Source organism: Eretmochelys imbricata, chromosome 17 (assembly GCF_965152235.1).
Source record: "Eretmochelys imbricata isolate rEreImb1 chromosome 17, rEreImb1.hap1, whole genome shotgun sequence".
Taxonomy (NCBI): Eukaryota; Metazoa; Chordata; order Testudines; family Cheloniidae; genus Eretmochelys; species Eretmochelys imbricata.
Genome location: NC_135588.1, coordinates 13,809,001 through 13,825,324, shown reverse-complemented (window position 1 = coordinate 13,825,324; position 16,324 = coordinate 13,809,001). Strand labels below are relative to the sequence as shown.

The following is a 16,324-nucleotide window of genomic DNA, read 5'->3' as shown; positions in this document are numbered from 1 at the left end:
CAGGTGACAATGTAAATAAGAAGTGGGCAGCATTATTCCATAAATGTAAACTAACTTGTTTCTCTTCACGATTGGCTGAATGAGCAGTAGGACTGATTGGACTTGTAGGCACTGAAGTTTTACATTCTGTTGTTTTTGAGTGCAGATATGTAACAAAAAAAATCTACATTTGTAAATTGCACTTTCAAGATAAAGAGATTGCACTACAGTACTTCTATAAGGTGAAGTGAAAAATACTATTTCTTTTGTTTATCATTTTTAGAGTAAAAATATTTGTAATAAAGATAATATAAAGTGAGCACTGTACACTTTCTATTATCTGTTGTAATTGAAATCAATATATTTGAAAATGTAGAAAAAAATCCAAAAATAGTTAATAAATTTCAATTGGTATTCTATTGTTCAACAGTGATTAAAATTGCGATTAATAGCAATTAATTTTTGTAAACTGATTAATTTTTTAGTTAATCACATGAGTTAACTGCGATTAATCGACAGCCCTACTTATTATATATCTCCTTGGTAATCTGTAATGCTCTTGTATATGGTCACCTGTTTGCATTATGTGATGAATGTATTAAGATTGGATAGGATCAAAAGCAGCATTAATTTAATATCTGCTGTCTCTCATGCAGACGCTATCTCCTGCCCTTGCGGGGAACAGATTTAATTATCTTAAAGATCTCGTCCACTTCTAACTACTTTAATCCTGTTCATCATGCTCCTATTCACAAACTCAGAGTGTAGCTGTTCATGTAACATAAACGTGCAGGTTGTCAGTAAAGAAGTTGGCTGCAGAGTGAAAACCTCCTAGCTCCAGCACAGAGAAAAGTAGCTAAATAAATGTCCAGCCATAAAAGTAAAGCTCATTTTGAGCAATTAATGCTGAAAAACTGCAAGGTACTTATGGAACTGCATAAAAACTCACGTACAGATGTGAAGTGCAAATACACCAGTTCAAGTTGACATTCGAGTAGAATGTTCCAATGGAAGAGAAAATGCATAAGAAAGCCAGCAAAGAGCATGCAAACATTTGCTAAAGCTGTTTGACCATAGGTCACTAAATTCATTTCCTTCTGGCAAGTCCCAAAAACCAAACAGAAAGAAACACAGTAGTGCAGCTTAAGAAAAAGGCAAATTTCTGAGCATCCATTCATCTTAAAACTAAATCAGAATGGAGACTTCACTTTGAATTATAAAATCAGAGGCTTTTGCCATGTTGAAAGAACATTTGAAAAATAAATATACAAAAAAAGAAGTCTGTGTCTCTGTAATTCTGTCTCTGTCTCTCTCATCCCCGGTTTACCCAACTGTAGTTAACTGTAACACTTAGTTAGCCATATTCCCTGAGGTTTCTTAAGGGGAAATTTTCCCCAGCTAGCTATATTTGGAGACAGGAGACTAGACTAGATGGACCACGGGTCTGAGCAAGTGTGGAAATTTCTATGTTCCCAAAGCACAAGGGCCCATGCCTGTAATGCAGAGCATAGCTGGTACATGGGGTCTGCAAGAATATGCAACTTTACACAATTGTAAAGCTTGATAAATTGCCCTTTACAATATTTTGCTTGTGTGCTCAGCTTCTAACACTGCAGCGGTCCAGCATGCATCCTGTTAACCCACTTTCCTTTTTGTGCTACAGGTGCAAAGAGCTGAAATATGCGAAAGATCTGCCCCAGATTTCCATTATTTTCATCTTTGTGAATGAAGCGTTGTCAGTGATCCTGAGGTCCGTGCACAGTGCTGTTAATCACACGCCAGCCCACCTCCTGAAAGAGATTATACTTGTGGACGACAACAGCGATGAAGGTAAGGCTGGCTGAGCTCTTAACGAAACATGGAGCACTTGATCCCCAAAAGGTCCAGTAGGACGTTTGTTTCCCCTTGGGGAGTAAAACCACATAAAGAGGTTCAACATGATAAGAGGACAGTGGCTTCATGATGTGAAGAGCCGCATGCATTGGAAGATCAGGTGCTGTTCAGCATACAATTCTTCCCACCCCTTGGTCAGCATCCATTCCATCAGCTGCAGTGGTATAAGTGGAACCAAAATCAAACCTCAAATTAGACTTCTAAATAAATTTGCAAGCAATCCGTATTTCAGGATAATAAAAGGAACTATCTCAGTGGGTTGGAAGGATGCCAGAGAGCATTAATTAATTATTGTTATTACTGTAGACACTGTCAAACGCATAGTAAGAGGCAGTCCCTGCCCCCAAAAGCTTTAACTCAGATGCTCAAAAGTATATGGTAGCCTAACACCCATTGATTTCAATACCTTTGAGGATCTGAGCCTTACAATCTAAATGTGATAGGATGGCCTCATTCATTGAACACCACACTAGAACTTAGGAGGTGGGGGTTCTATTCCTGGCTCTGCACTGACCTAGTGAGTGACCTTGGGAAAACCATGTCCTCTCCCTGTGCCTCAGTTTTCCCATTAGTGAATTGGGGATGATGATACCGACCTCCATTTGTAAAGCGCTTGGGGACTTATGGATGAAAAGCACTGCATAAAAGCTAGGTGATACATTACAACTGGAAGTGAAGAACTGGGGGAATGATAGCTGATTTTCCATTCCAAAGAAGGCTGAGAGGTTGCATTTAAGATGTGACAAGATAAAACTGGAATAAAGTAAGCATCTCAAGCCTGTGAAAATAGGAACGACAGTAATAAGCACCACAGAAAACTGATGAATTGCTCAGGGGAAGGCGGAACTGTGGTCAGAGCCTCAGCTGATGGAAATCAACATAGCTTCATTAAAGTCAGCAAAAATAATCGATGATTTACACAAGCTGGGCATTTCTCTCCTCATCTGGCCAGTAAAGAAAGGTGACGGTGATTTGTGTTTGCAGTCTTTGCTATATCCTCTGTTTTACAGGGAAAAAAAATCTTTGAAAATATCAAAATGAAATCCTGCACATACCCCACAAAGTTACACTGCATTGACTTGATAGAGAGTGAAGTATGGCTTAAAGGAGAACCCATGTGTATTAATTATTTATCTTCCATAGTCCCTGCCTTGTGCAAAGAAATATGCAACTAAACAGTCTCTGTCAGCTACTCAGTATGCCGCACTGAAGCTAATATTGTAACAAATGCTATTGGTAAGCTCTGGAGACACTTATGAAAGGAGTAGGACAATGAAATGAATCCTTTTAAAAAACGTCGCTCCTTGAATAGCAGAAACTGCAGCTGGCCATGAGCATACAAAATTAAATAACTCTCATTCTTTATCCGCTGCTGAGATTAAAAGGCACCGTCTTGACTAGCGTCTGCTCTGAGGAAGACTGGGCTAACTCAAGCAGTGATTTCTGTGGGCAGGTCAGAGGGTGGATAGAAACCTGAGCAATATTCAATATGTGTGTGGGGGGTGGAGGGAGGCACAAACTGAGTTTGGTTAACTTTAGTGCCCCGAAGAGCTTTGGAAAATGTTGGCTTGTTTCAGTGCTGCTTTGTCAAAGCACTCCGACTTACATCAGAGCCCCTTGCAGCATCCCTCAGCTGGAGTCACAACCGTAAGCCAGATAACCTTGACTCTGTCCTCCTGTGAGATGCCAAAATAATAGTAAATTATACAAAGCAATGTACATACCAGAGCTCCACAAACCATGCTCCTGATATATACCCAAGAAGCCTCAGTGACAGAAAATAGTTCCTCAAAGTAAGAACAACATCTTAGGGTTCACTCTTCTAATATTACAAGCAAATGGATATTATAAAATGAGTAAGGTTCTGACAGGGAAATTATTCCACATTGTAAACTACAGGTTATAGTAAATATTGATTAATTCTCCAGGAATCCTAGGAGTAAACAAAGGTCAGAGTTAAAGTTTTCAGGATATGCCTTTGTGATTGAGTATGGCTGCTTTATTGTTGATGCTTATGAATGGGCAGACTGTATTTCTGAGGGGCTGCGTGAGAAGACGACTTGTAGGTGTGCGGCTTTAATCACTGACCTATAGATCTTGGATGCCAAACTTCCGATACCTGAAAGGAACCTGATTTTCACAGGGCAGATGCTCTGAACTTTCTGAAAATCAGGACCCTTTCAGGTATATCCAGTTGGGCACCCAAAAGCTGAGGAACCTAAAATCACTAGTGGCCTTTGAAAAGTTAGTGTTCTACTTCCTGGTTTTCAGATTTTGGAGTTGCGTGTGTCTGTGTGTCTGTATAAAATACAAAAAAACCTGCGTAACTACATTAAGATGGAGTTGAGGTTGAAAGTATATCTCAGTAATTTAAGAGTAAAAGACATTACAGGGATGTTTTAATTTTCCCAAAATCAACAATAACAACACCAAGGAAACTGAGAATTAAGATTACATTTAAAAGAAATCTCAACATATGCAAAGGTAAGAAACACACAGTTCAGGCACTCAAGCATCCTTAACTTTGCCTTATAGGTACACCATCCAATGGTTTGATGTTTGTGGATCCAGATTAGAATAAACTTATTTTTAAAGACACATTAGATTTTTCTTCCTCCTGGCATCACTACATGGTGATATATACAATAAACATGGCAAACATAGATTTACACAAATATATTACAGAGATATATTAAATGTAACAATTCTTAATGGGTATACCTGAATTGTAAACATAGACAGAAACTCAAATGTACTGCAACAAAATGTTCCTCCCCTAAAGGCAAATGCTGAGAGAGTTTCAGTTTTGAAACTTTTTTCCCTTGCAAGTCACACTATACTTCAATGTAAAGACTTGTTTTGTACTTGCCTTTGGTTTTTTTGTTGAACTGGTTTATAATTACAAAGACGCTACACCGCTTGTGTTTCTGAGTGATAACACATTTCCTAGGTCGCTGAAGGCATACAGAATATGCCCCTTAGACAATATGCTATCTCACAGTCACACACCTTGTTTGAGACTGTTGCTTGAGCATCGCCTGCCTTTCTGCGGTCTCCCTGTAAATGTTTTTAATCTGGAATAACATCTCTTTGAAAAGAAAGCCTCATTTTATAAAAGAAAACTCCAAGATAAAAGGCTACTTAAAACACCTAGGTACATTCAGTGATCCATGTGACTGGTTGTAATTTACTTCAGCGTAACAATATTTGCTGTGACTGGATATATCATTATCTTGCTCCGCAGCTCATTTCAACAACAACAATGCTTCCTATGTGTTCTCTTGGGAGCTGACTGTTTTACGGGTTTGGAAGAAGAGTACATTAAAAAGGGGAAGGTTTTAATAGACTTACATGAAGTTAAGAGCCTTCCAAGTCTTGTTAGGCATCAAAGTTGCCTTAGCCAACACAAATCCCAAGGTACCTCAAATCTTCTAATTGACAAGTTGTTTAATTACAGCTAGTATTATGCTGGCTAGATTGTGGCCAGGTTAGAGTTGTGCAGACCGTACCAATGTACATAGGGGCTTGGCAAACCTTTTAGTTTGGTTTGTATCCCTCTGGGTTTTGCTGTGTGTTGGGGTCTATGGAACCCAAGGCTTGATACATAATGCAGCCTAAGTCACCACATTTTGCACAGTTTAATCCATACGTTATAATTCTCTCGCTGGCAGCTGTTTCCCTTCCCTTAGTTTCACCTAAAAGGTATACAACTAAATATGAAAACTCACAGAATTTTGCCCATTTCCAAGTCTTGTTACAAAAGCTCCCCCCTAACTCTAGTGCAGTGATAGGCCAACCTAATCAGTTAGATGACCCTTCTCATCCACTGTCTACTGTTCTTCTGTGCTTCTTGCACATTACTTTGGCTGAAAATCAAACCAATATTCTCAAAGCCAAAATCTTAGTTCTAGCCAGAAGTAACCTTCTCAAATGCCTATACAGCTGGCCAAGCCTTCTGTATTATCAATTCCAGTTGATAGTATAACTGATACCAGTTGGAAGGTAACAGCTGGAGACCACGTGGTTGCCAAAAGCTTTGGTGGCACAATAAAATTGCCAATGACAAACATAACCTGAATATCCAGCCAGACAAGTTTTTTAACAGAGCAGCAGATATATTGGTTTCTAGGGCTTCTAGCTCCTGGGACTCATCTTCCACTAGAGATTAATTGAGTCAGATAGGAATCAAGAGATCATTGAAATGGAGTCTACTGGCATGTTTACCAGGAGCGTCCGTCTCAGTTGGAAGTTGCTCATGGAATGTCAAATACCAAAAATTCACCTCCTCTTGTACTAATATTTATTATCTCCAACTTGAACATGATTTAAAAAACATGTGGATGTGAGCTGAAAGAGAATCCATCCAGCCCTCTTCAAAGGGAAGAGCAGAATGGACACCAATGTGGAGAATAGGGTTATAATTGAGAGAGAATGTCTCAAACTACCCATCTGTAAGGCATGTAAGGTCCATGTACTCAAATACCATGGTGGGGAGCAAGATAGTTAGATAGCCCAGTAATTAGAAAAATGGATCTGGAACCAGGAAGCCTCAGTTCCAGCCCCAGCTCTGCTCCTGGCTCACTTTGTAACTTTGGGCAAGTCGTTTTGCTTCTGTGATCCTCAGTTTACAAATGGAAATGGTGAAATGGAGATAATGCTAAAGTGTCTCGTAGAGATGCTGAGAGACTTAGTGTTTTTGTGAAGCTCGTTTAAATCTTCTGGTCATCAGCGGTGTTATGGAAGAGCAAAATGTTATAACGAAGTGCACAACAGAACTGATCAGAACTGCAGTCAGTTCTCTAAACTGTATGCCTTGAAAATAGTGAAGCCTACCCCTACTCTAATTAGCAGGAAGCCTTGAAAATAGTGAAGCCCAGGGCAGGGTAACCAATTTATGTGAATGCCAACTTCATAGGGGAGGCTCTCCCCCACCCCTTTTTTGAAATCATCTAATTTCTGGCATGCTATTTCTGAACCTCCCAACCTTGTTACATAATGTGAGCTCTGGGCTACGCTATAAAAATGCAATATTTTGGGATAAAGCAGCCAGTATTTGGGATAATTTATAAGACAGAGAATAAATTTCCTGCTACTGACCTAAATGCAATAGCCCTCTGGATTCAGAGCCTAAAGCTACATGTTCTGACGATGCCATGTTGGCAGGCATTGAGTTATTTTCCTGTTATGCTAATGTCAGTCACTAAACACAACAAATGCAAGATAAAATTAGGAATAATTTACCATGATTTAGTTAAGATTAGATGTGAGAGTGACTTCTGATTTACAATCCAGCAGAGTTCATCTAGAGGGAATGGTACAAAATCAACCTCTGCAGAAACTGAGCAGTGCGGGCTTCACATATCCCAAGTAAGTGGTAGGCCGCAGTTGATTGCCAATGGGATGGACATACCTGTGTATTTAAAAGCACCTAAGGGTCCCGAAATCTCAGATTACTACCAGCCCCCACTCACCTATTTGGAGGAATGGAAATCTGGATCACTGGGTGAAACTGTGGCTCCAGTGAAGGCCATAAGAGTTTTGCCGTTGATGTCAGTGAAGCTAGGTTTTCACTCCTTACACTTGCACCTAAGTTTTACAGGTAGGACCTGTCTTTCTAATGAGACAGCCTCAGTTCTGGATGGGCTGAGAGTCGAAATCCAAAGTCCAACCCCCACCTGAGTTTTCTTCCTGGGGTCCCATCTCAATATTGACCATCAGTGTTAGCTGAAATACAGTTACTATTTATCTACCAAATGAACCGTGCACAGATAAAATAGAGAAAGAATGTAGCATTGCACACAGGTCTGTTCTTGCAGTTTTGCCAATCCAAGTCATTTGTATAATCATTTTAGGTGATTATCTGTACCAAACCAGAACTCTAAGCCACTTGAGGTTCACCCGTCACTAAGAATATGTCTACTTTGCAGCTGGGGATGTGAATGGCAGCTCAAGTATGTGTACCTGCTCTAGCTGGACTCTAGTGAGCTTGCTAAAAATACAGTAACTCCCCACTTAACGTCCTCTTGCTTAACGTTGTTTCGATCTTACATCCCTGCTCCGTTACAGAACATGCTCATTTAAAGTTGTGCAATGCTCTGCTATAATGTCATTTGGCCACCTGCTTTGTGCACGGTTGCCAGCCCACCGATCCGCTCCCCTACGCCTGTCCCCAGCACCTCCCACCTGCTGGCAGACCCTGCAGATCAGCGCCTTCTCCCTGTTCCCCTCAACTCCTGCCCGCGGCAATCAGCTGGTTTGTGGTATTCAGGAGGGAGGGGGGAGGAGTGAGGACGCAGCGCGCAGGCTCCCCCTCCCTCCCCAGCCTCCTGAATGCCGCAAGCCAGCTGATTGCAGCAGGCAGGAGGCGAGGGGAGCAGGAGAAAGGCACTGATCCGCAGGGTCTGCCAGTGGGTGGGAGGCGCTGCGGGGAGGTGTAGGGGAGCTGATGGGGGGCTGCCAGTCTATTTAATACCTGTATTAAATTGCTTGTTTAAAATTGGGGAAAGTGGATTCGCTTAACATCGTGTCGCTTAAAGTCGCATTTTTCAGGAACAGAACTACCACGTTAAGCGAGGAGTTCCTGTAGAAGCGAGGGCGTGGTGACCCGGGCTTCAGCACAGGCTGTACGAGCAAGTAGATGCTGTGCTGTAGCCTGTACGGCAACATCCTCACTTCTATTTTTAGCAAGCTTGCTAGCATACAGCTCGTGCTGGGATGTCTGCATGAGCTGTCATTCACCCCTGGCTGCAGTATAGATGTATCCCAAATTGCATATTAACACTCCTTCTCCCTCTGTCACTCTTGGGTACATTAAACTTTCGGCTTCCTCATCTAACTCCCATTAGCGTTTTCCCCACGTGCCTTCCTTCCTTCCTTCAGCAGAGAAACTTAAACTCTAGTTGTGAAAGTCTTGTCATTGTTTAATGCAGAGGTGCTGGAATTAAGGGTGCTGGGGGTGCTACCGCACCCCTGGGCTTGAAGTAGTTTCCATTATATCCCTGGTTTATAGTTTCGTTCAGTGGCTCTCAGATCCCACACTATAAAAATTGTTCCAGCACCCATGGTTTAATGTGGCCTATAAATCCATGATAATGCAACATTAGTGGCTTACCTTCTGACAAAAACACTTCAGAAACTGATGCTATACATATGGGGTTATGTCTGTCAAACAATTTTGTGTCTCTGTCGCCTTGAAGCCTCTCACAGAGGGGATGTCACCTCCATAAAATATTGGTTTCCTATGAGTGGCTCAGCATGAAACCGAAGTTGCCACAATAATATATGTATGTGATGCAGAAGCTTAGGGTTGCAAGTTTCCTCCCCTACCCCTTCTTCCCTATTTCAGGATAAGAGACAGAGACTCTACCTGAGGGAAACAAATATGTGAGGAGGAACAATGCCAGAAAGATAGTCTCACAAAAGCACTATTTTTAAGTGCTTGGAAGAATGCACGAGGAGAGGGAATAGCTGATCCCATTTCCTTTGACTTCTCTGGCTAAGCATAATAGATGGGGTTTACTGTTTACTCCTCTGTTTTCCATTGCTGTGTTTTCTTAAAGTAGCAACTTACTTTCCACTCATATCTCAGCAACTATTCTGACCTTGTGTATTGCATTAACAGTGATTCTTCTGAAAGGTGGGGGGCAGGAATAGGTCAATAAGCCTCGCATAGGAATTCCTAGCCATGCCATAAGATAATATCATGGAGCCCTTGAGTTCTGCAGAAATGAGGGTCATTCTCCAGCAATTTGTTTTAACAATATGATGCCTGCAGTCTGTCTCGGTACATAATAAAACTTAGCTCTGATATCACACTTTTCATCAGTAGATCTCAAAGTGCTTTATAAAGGATGCAAGTATCATCATGTTACAGATTGGGAAACTGAGGCACAGAGAGGTGACGTGACTTGCTCAAGGATACAAAGCAGAGCTAGGAACAGAACCTGGATATCCTGAGTCCCAGTCAGTCCTCTATCCACTACATCACCCAGCCTCCCTTACCTGGCATATTTCGGTTGCAGTCAGAATTGTAAACTAATTTTGTTCAATTCCCAGCACAATAGAGGCCTGTTTATGATTGGCACAATATCAAAGATTGTATCCAGTATTGTGCATTTTATTTTAACTATTCTGCATTAGTTTATTTTGTGGACAAATCAGATATACTACCCCATGTAAGGTTTCATGGGAAAGGGCAGAATTTCTGATACAGTCCTGCATCCTTAAAATTCCTCTTATTCTGCAAAAAGGTAGAGCATTTTTAAAAAAACAGAGCATTCAGTAGTATTCAATGGAATATACCTTGCAAATCAGGGGTTTAGGCCCCTAGCCTGAGTGTTTTGCATGTTGTTAACTCAAAACCAAACCTTATTTTGAGAATCAAAAACACTTGCTACAATTTCTCCTTTATTTGCAGGCAGGTTGTATCCGGGGCTAGAAGCAGGACTGCCGAGTGTTTCTAATTTAGTTGGAAGCAGGAAGTAGTGGAAATCTCCCAGGAGAGTCTAGTCTCATGAGACTTCCAGTCCAGCGCTACAAACTTAGGAGCTTTGGTCCCAGTACGGTGTGGATAAGCACCCAGATTTTGGGGTGCTTTTCCATAATTGAACTGACACTCCAACATTCAATATTTATTTATTTATTTTTGTATGCTTCCATGTGCGTACCCTAGAGATTGCTTTTACATTACATGTCTTTTATACACCACAGGCATCAGAAAGTACTAATAAGTTTGGTACTAGTAGTGACTCTAGAAACTTAGAGCCATTATGTACTCAGCAGTAGAGCGTACGCCGTCTTAAACAACTTAATTAAATGATCAGCAGTTTCCCAGTAAGTAGAAGTACTTAGAGTGCATGATATTTAGGCTCTGCTGAATGAAGCAGAAATCTCTTCATTGCTATAAATAAAAGTGGAAGGATTTCAGGTAGTCGAAGGGCAAAGTCTGTATGCAACCAACACGGATATTGATATGGCAAGGCTGAGCCACAGGAAAGGGAGAAACGGAGGGGTGCCGTTTGCAGCAATTTAAATGACACCGGCTGATTAAGCCAGTCAACTGATCTCATTTTGCAATGTTCACAGCAGTCCACTCAAGCCTACAGGAGGCAAAATCACTAACATCAGCCACAGTATTTCTTTGATTCTTTTAACAGTATTGGTGACATTTTATTTTATAATGAAACAGTGTCCCAAGTACAACAGGGACGTTTACCTGGTCTCTCGCTACTCTGCGGAGCCTTGTCCCTTCGTATTTGCTCTAAGCCTCTCAGTTTTTGCAAAGAGGACAGAGTGATAAAAAACCTGGAAATAGCTGATGAGAAAAAGGTAAAATACATTAAAATTGCATTTAGGAGAGAGGGGAAAGCCAATAAAGATTAAGATTAATTTTCTCCACTGTTGGGAATTACTTGACACAGGAGAGTTTGGATGACTCCTTCATCCTGTTGGCTTGATCTGCACCAAACCAGTCCCAATTGTAGCATAAATCAGTGTAGCCTAGGTACTGTCCTAAGTTATGCAAGCTGGCCACGATCCCAAAGAAAATGCTTCTCACACACCCCTGAAAGCACGTCCTATTCGGTATCAGCATAGGAGCCAGCGATGATGGCTTTACACCATCTACGTGGTGGCCATTCGTCCACATGCCAGCTCGTTAGTGCTGTCTGAATGTCACAAAGGAACTGGTTGGGGGTAGAGAATCTGGTCCCAAATTTACAAACAAGTATTAAAAAAGGAAATTGTGTAAAGGGACTTTCCAAGACGTTAATGGGGGTTAAACAAATGCTCAGAAATTAGGAACAAAGATTCAGAAGTAGGGGTATAATTTCAAAAGTGCCTAAGTCCCCTTTTCAAAAGGCAGCTAGGCACTTAAAAGCTTAAGACTCTTTAGAAAATGGTACTTAAGTGCCTTAGTCACTTTTGAAAATTTTGCCCTAGATGTAACACAATAGCAACATCCTGGTCAAAGACTTGTTTCTTGTCCTTTTAGTCACTCAGCTCAGACTTCTAACAGCTCCCTGAAATTCCCTTTTCCCCAATTAACATTGACTAGGCCTAAATCCTTTTCTACGTATTGCATTTCCTACTAGCCTCTTCCCTAAGGTATCCTGTATCAGTAAGCTCTGCCAATGTTCACCGGTGATAAGAGTTGATTAATGCACTAGATTCCCTATGGAAACTGTTGCTCCTTTTGAATTGGCTCTCTGGGTTTTCTCCTCTAGAGGAATTGAAGGCACCTCTGGAAGAGTATGTCAACAAACGATACCCGGGGCTCGTGAAGGTGGTGCGCAACCAGAAAAGAGAAGGCCTGATCCGAGCTCGCATTGAAGGTTGGAAAGCCGCTACTGGCCACATCACTGGATTCTTTGATGCCCACGTGGAATTCACTGCTGGCTGGTCAGTATAATAAAAAAAAAAATCAGATGTAATGATTTCATGGTGTGGTTAGGTTATAAGGGAATAAATCAGGCATGCTGAAAATGTATAATTTAGCCTGGACGTTCTTGCAAATGTCGCCATTAAATTAGTAAAGCTAGATTCTTCCTTTTACCCCAATGTACCCTGGATTGGGTGAGGCAGTACGCTCTAGGACTGCTAAAGTCCCTGTTTTCTGTACTTATCCTACCTCCACTCACATTTTATTTTGTTCAGATCAGTGCCCCCTCCTTGACCTGAGTGAATTCTGTAAGCTAAAAAGACGAGGCAGCCGGGAATTGAAAAAGAGAATGGTTCCAATGTTATAGGCCTTTCTACTTTCGTCTCTCTGGGGAAGGCTTATGTTTTGTATTGGTTTGATTCTTCTTAAATTGAAAATAAGTTCAAAAGTGCAAGGACAGCAGAAAGTGTTTCAAAGGGACTCTTTCAGAGGGATTGATGCATCCAGAGCACAAAGTATCAGAGGAAATTCTATTACGTTTCTAAGACTGCACAACAAGAAGGTTCCATGAATGATATTTTGCAACAAAATGTGTTTTTTAAAACACTGTGTGCCATGCTTAGAATATTGGAGGCTGGAAAGGCTAATGCATGTTTCATTGTGTGATATGAAGGGAGGAAAAGAAAAAATCATTTACCAGGAAAATGTTCTATCACCTGCAAATAGAAAACACATTCTGTGTAGAGTTATCGCATTTTTTGTATGAATAAGGACATAGAAGGCTGTTTCTCACACCAGTACCTGTATTCCCATCTAAATGCTGCAGTGATTAAGCTGCTAGCTTTTCAAAACTGGATTGTATGCATGTGTACGGGAAAGTATAATTTACTGAACTCACTGTTGAAGCAGCTTTTCTGATCAGTAAGGAATGAGAGTAGCGGATTGCTCCTTTGACTGCATTATGAGCTTGATCTTGGCAGACACTGAACATCCTCAGCTCTCACTGATTGCTTAGATCCTTGGCAGAATGAGCCCTGTCTGTTCAGTGGTTCTTGTTTTCACAAAGGGGAGGCTGATCCCAAACCCCAGCTCTGAACACTCTCAGCCGGAGCAGAAGCAGGGTTCCAGATCAGAATTTTGTGGCTTGGGTCCATATGTGGTTTTCCGTGTGCATGTTTCAAGGAAACGCTGTTGGGATAGCAGCACAGCCATGCCTATATTTACTTTTATTTCTTATATTTAGAGACACATTTTCAGAAGTGGGGGTGGGGGAGGAGGAAGCAAAGTGCAGCCAGAAAATTTGCCTGCACCTACTGCCAATATCCACTTGTGGAAGCAAGTCGAGGATCTCAAGGGCGATTTAAGCATTCATATTGGGAAATCTGGTCTCTGTCGGCATGCTTTCAGAATGGGCTTCCTAAATTTCTCCAGCAAAGTGTGCATGCACAGTGTATGTGCAGAAGTGCCACCATTGTGTGCAAAGCAGGTAATTGTACTCCCAAATGGACCCTATTGTGCAATTAGCCAATCTGCATATACAGATATTCACTGTACGCATTCTGACTTTGTAGGTGGAATGTCAGAAGACGGTATTGAAAAACTAGCCCTTGTTCACCACATTGCCTGGTATCATACCTTCTTGATTAAAATGATGGGGAAATGCTCTTTAAAACACAAAAAGAAAAGGAGGACTTGTGGCACCTTAGAGACTAACCAATTTATTTGAGCATAAGCTTTCGTGAGCTACAGCTCACTTCATCAGATGCATGAAGTGAGCTGTAGCTCACGAAAGCTTATGCTCAAATAAATTGGTTAGTCTCTAAGGTGTCACAAGTACTCCTTTTCTTTTTGCGAATACAGACTAACATGTCTGCTACTCTGAAACCTGTCTTTAAAACACAACTGAATTCATGTTTATAACACTTTGTAACCACATCAAGCCACTACAAAATGGACTGTCTCTGTTGTCTCTGCATGAAAGGGACATATCCAGCTCTGGAGGGTCTCGTAAAGCCTTTATACCTTAAATTCTTCCTGGTTTGTGAAATTGCTTCTTTGTGTGTACTGTGGTATTCTCCACTGGGTCCATGAATTTTTCACAGGAATATTCAATTGCGTAAGAGAGAGCCTAAACCCTAACACATATGGGTATGTTGCTATTTGAAATCCATATGCAGCAGCTGTCCCCTGTAGCCTAATTGATAATAGTTCCACATAATTGATGTGTCCATGCTTCTCCCAGGCAGGAAATCCCATGGAGTGGAAGCTCGGAAACTTCTAAAGCCTTCCTGGTGGCTGATAAAGCTGCATTGCAGACCTTAAAAAGTATCCATTTAATCTCAGGAAAATGAAGAACTTTCCTTTGCCTCTGGTTTTTGTGTTCACTTTCTACTCCGAGTATGTTTATAAGAGGGTGGTTTAATGGATTGAGCACAGCATTGCGAGCCAGGGACTCTCAAATTCAAATATAGGCTCTGTCACTGAGGCCTGGTCTACACTAAAAAATTAGGTTGAAGGAAGCCGCCTTAAGTCGACCTGTTAATGTATGTGTCTATGCTACCGGGTCCTTTACGCCGACCTAAGTTGCTTCTAATGTCGACTTCTGTAATCCACCTCTGCGAGAGGCGTAGTGCTTAATTCGATGTTCATGGGTCGACTGCGAGGTAGTGCAGATGCAGCATTGTGTAATTCGACTTAATTGGCCTCCAAGTGGTGTCCCACAATGCTCATCTGTGACCACTCTGGAGATCATTCTCTACTCTGCTGCACTGCAGCCAGGTACGCAGGAAACAGCCCCTCCTCTACTAAAGTCCTGGGAATTTTTGATTTCCCATTTCCTGTTTGATCAGCACTGGGAGCATGCCAGCTTGAGCACAGCTGATCATGGAGACTACACGCCCCAAATGTGCTCCAGGAGGTGGTGGATCTCATTGCTTTGTCGGGAGAAGAGTCTGTGTGCAGCAGAGCTCCGATCCAGCAGAAGAAACGCCAACATCTATGCAGAGATCGCTCGTGGAATGGGGGAGAAGGGCTACACGAGGGGGACATAGCAGTGCCGTGTGAAAATAAAATAACTTTGCCAAGCTTACCAGAAGCCAAGGGAGGCGAACAGTCATTCTGGGGCTGAACCCCACACACGCTGGTTCTACAGCAAGCTGCATGCGATTCTCGGTGGTGACCCTAGCAGTACCCCCACAAGCAACATGGACACCTCACAGGTGGTGAGTCTAGGGACAATGAGGAAGACGGTATGGTGCATGAGGAGGAGGAAGAGGAGGAGAATGGGAGACAGGCGAGTGGTGGATCCATTCTCCCTGAGAGCCAGGAAATATTTTTAACCCTGGAGCCCTGTGGGTTGCAGGACATCACGGTGGCCAACCGTGATGCTGGGGAAGGCACCTCTGGTGAGTATACAGTTACAATCAAAGTCCAGTTAAACTTTAGTGGGCGCACGCATTCGGTGGTATTGCACATTTACTGTGAAGAAAAACCGAGGTGCTGTGGTTCTCTGCTTACAAGAGGCTGCTCCAGCTACGCAAAGGGTGGCCCCCGAAAAAGTGTTTATGTGGAGTGGGATAGCCCAGGAATCCTCCATGGATATCTCTAGGAAACTTTCATGGAGGTACTCTGCAATCCTTTGCAGAAGGTTTCTGGGCAGGGCAGTCTTATTTCTTCCACCATGGTGACTCATTATTGAAACGGCTTTTCAAAGCCTCGTGGATACGCAGCACCCTTTGCTGTGCTTTTCTTATTGCCCTGGTGTCTGGCTGCTCAAAAATGGCTGCCATGCGATCTGCCTCAACTGCCCACCCCTGCGGAAAATTTCCCCCCTTTTTTTCCACAGGTATTATGGAGCACACAGCAGGCAGCTATAACCATGGGGATGTTCTCTTCACAAAGGTCCAACCTCGTTAGTAAACTTCTACAGCGCCCTTCCAAATGACCAAAGGCGCATTCAACCTCCATTCTGCACTTGCTGAGCCTTTAGTTGAACTGTTCCTTACTGCTGTCCAGATGGCAAGAGATTGGCTTCATGAGCCATGGGAGCAAGGGGTAGGCTGGGTCCCCCCAGGA

General features: G+C 42.2%; 1 protein-coding gene across 1 annotated transcript in view; it reads left to right on the top strand.

Moving 5' to 3' along the window:
• Positions 1–16,324, top strand: part of GALNT17 (polypeptide N-acetylgalactosaminyltransferase 17) — a 283,023-nt gene that overhangs the window by 106,074 nt on the left and 160,625 nt on the right. Inside the window, exons 3-4 of the mRNA XM_077836678.1 lie at positions 1,643–1,809; positions 12,096–12,270. Coding sequence (XP_077692804.1) covers positions 1,643–1,809; positions 12,096–12,270 — 342 coding nt within the window. The remainder of the gene's footprint in view (positions 1–1,642; positions 1,810–12,095; positions 12,271–16,324) is intronic.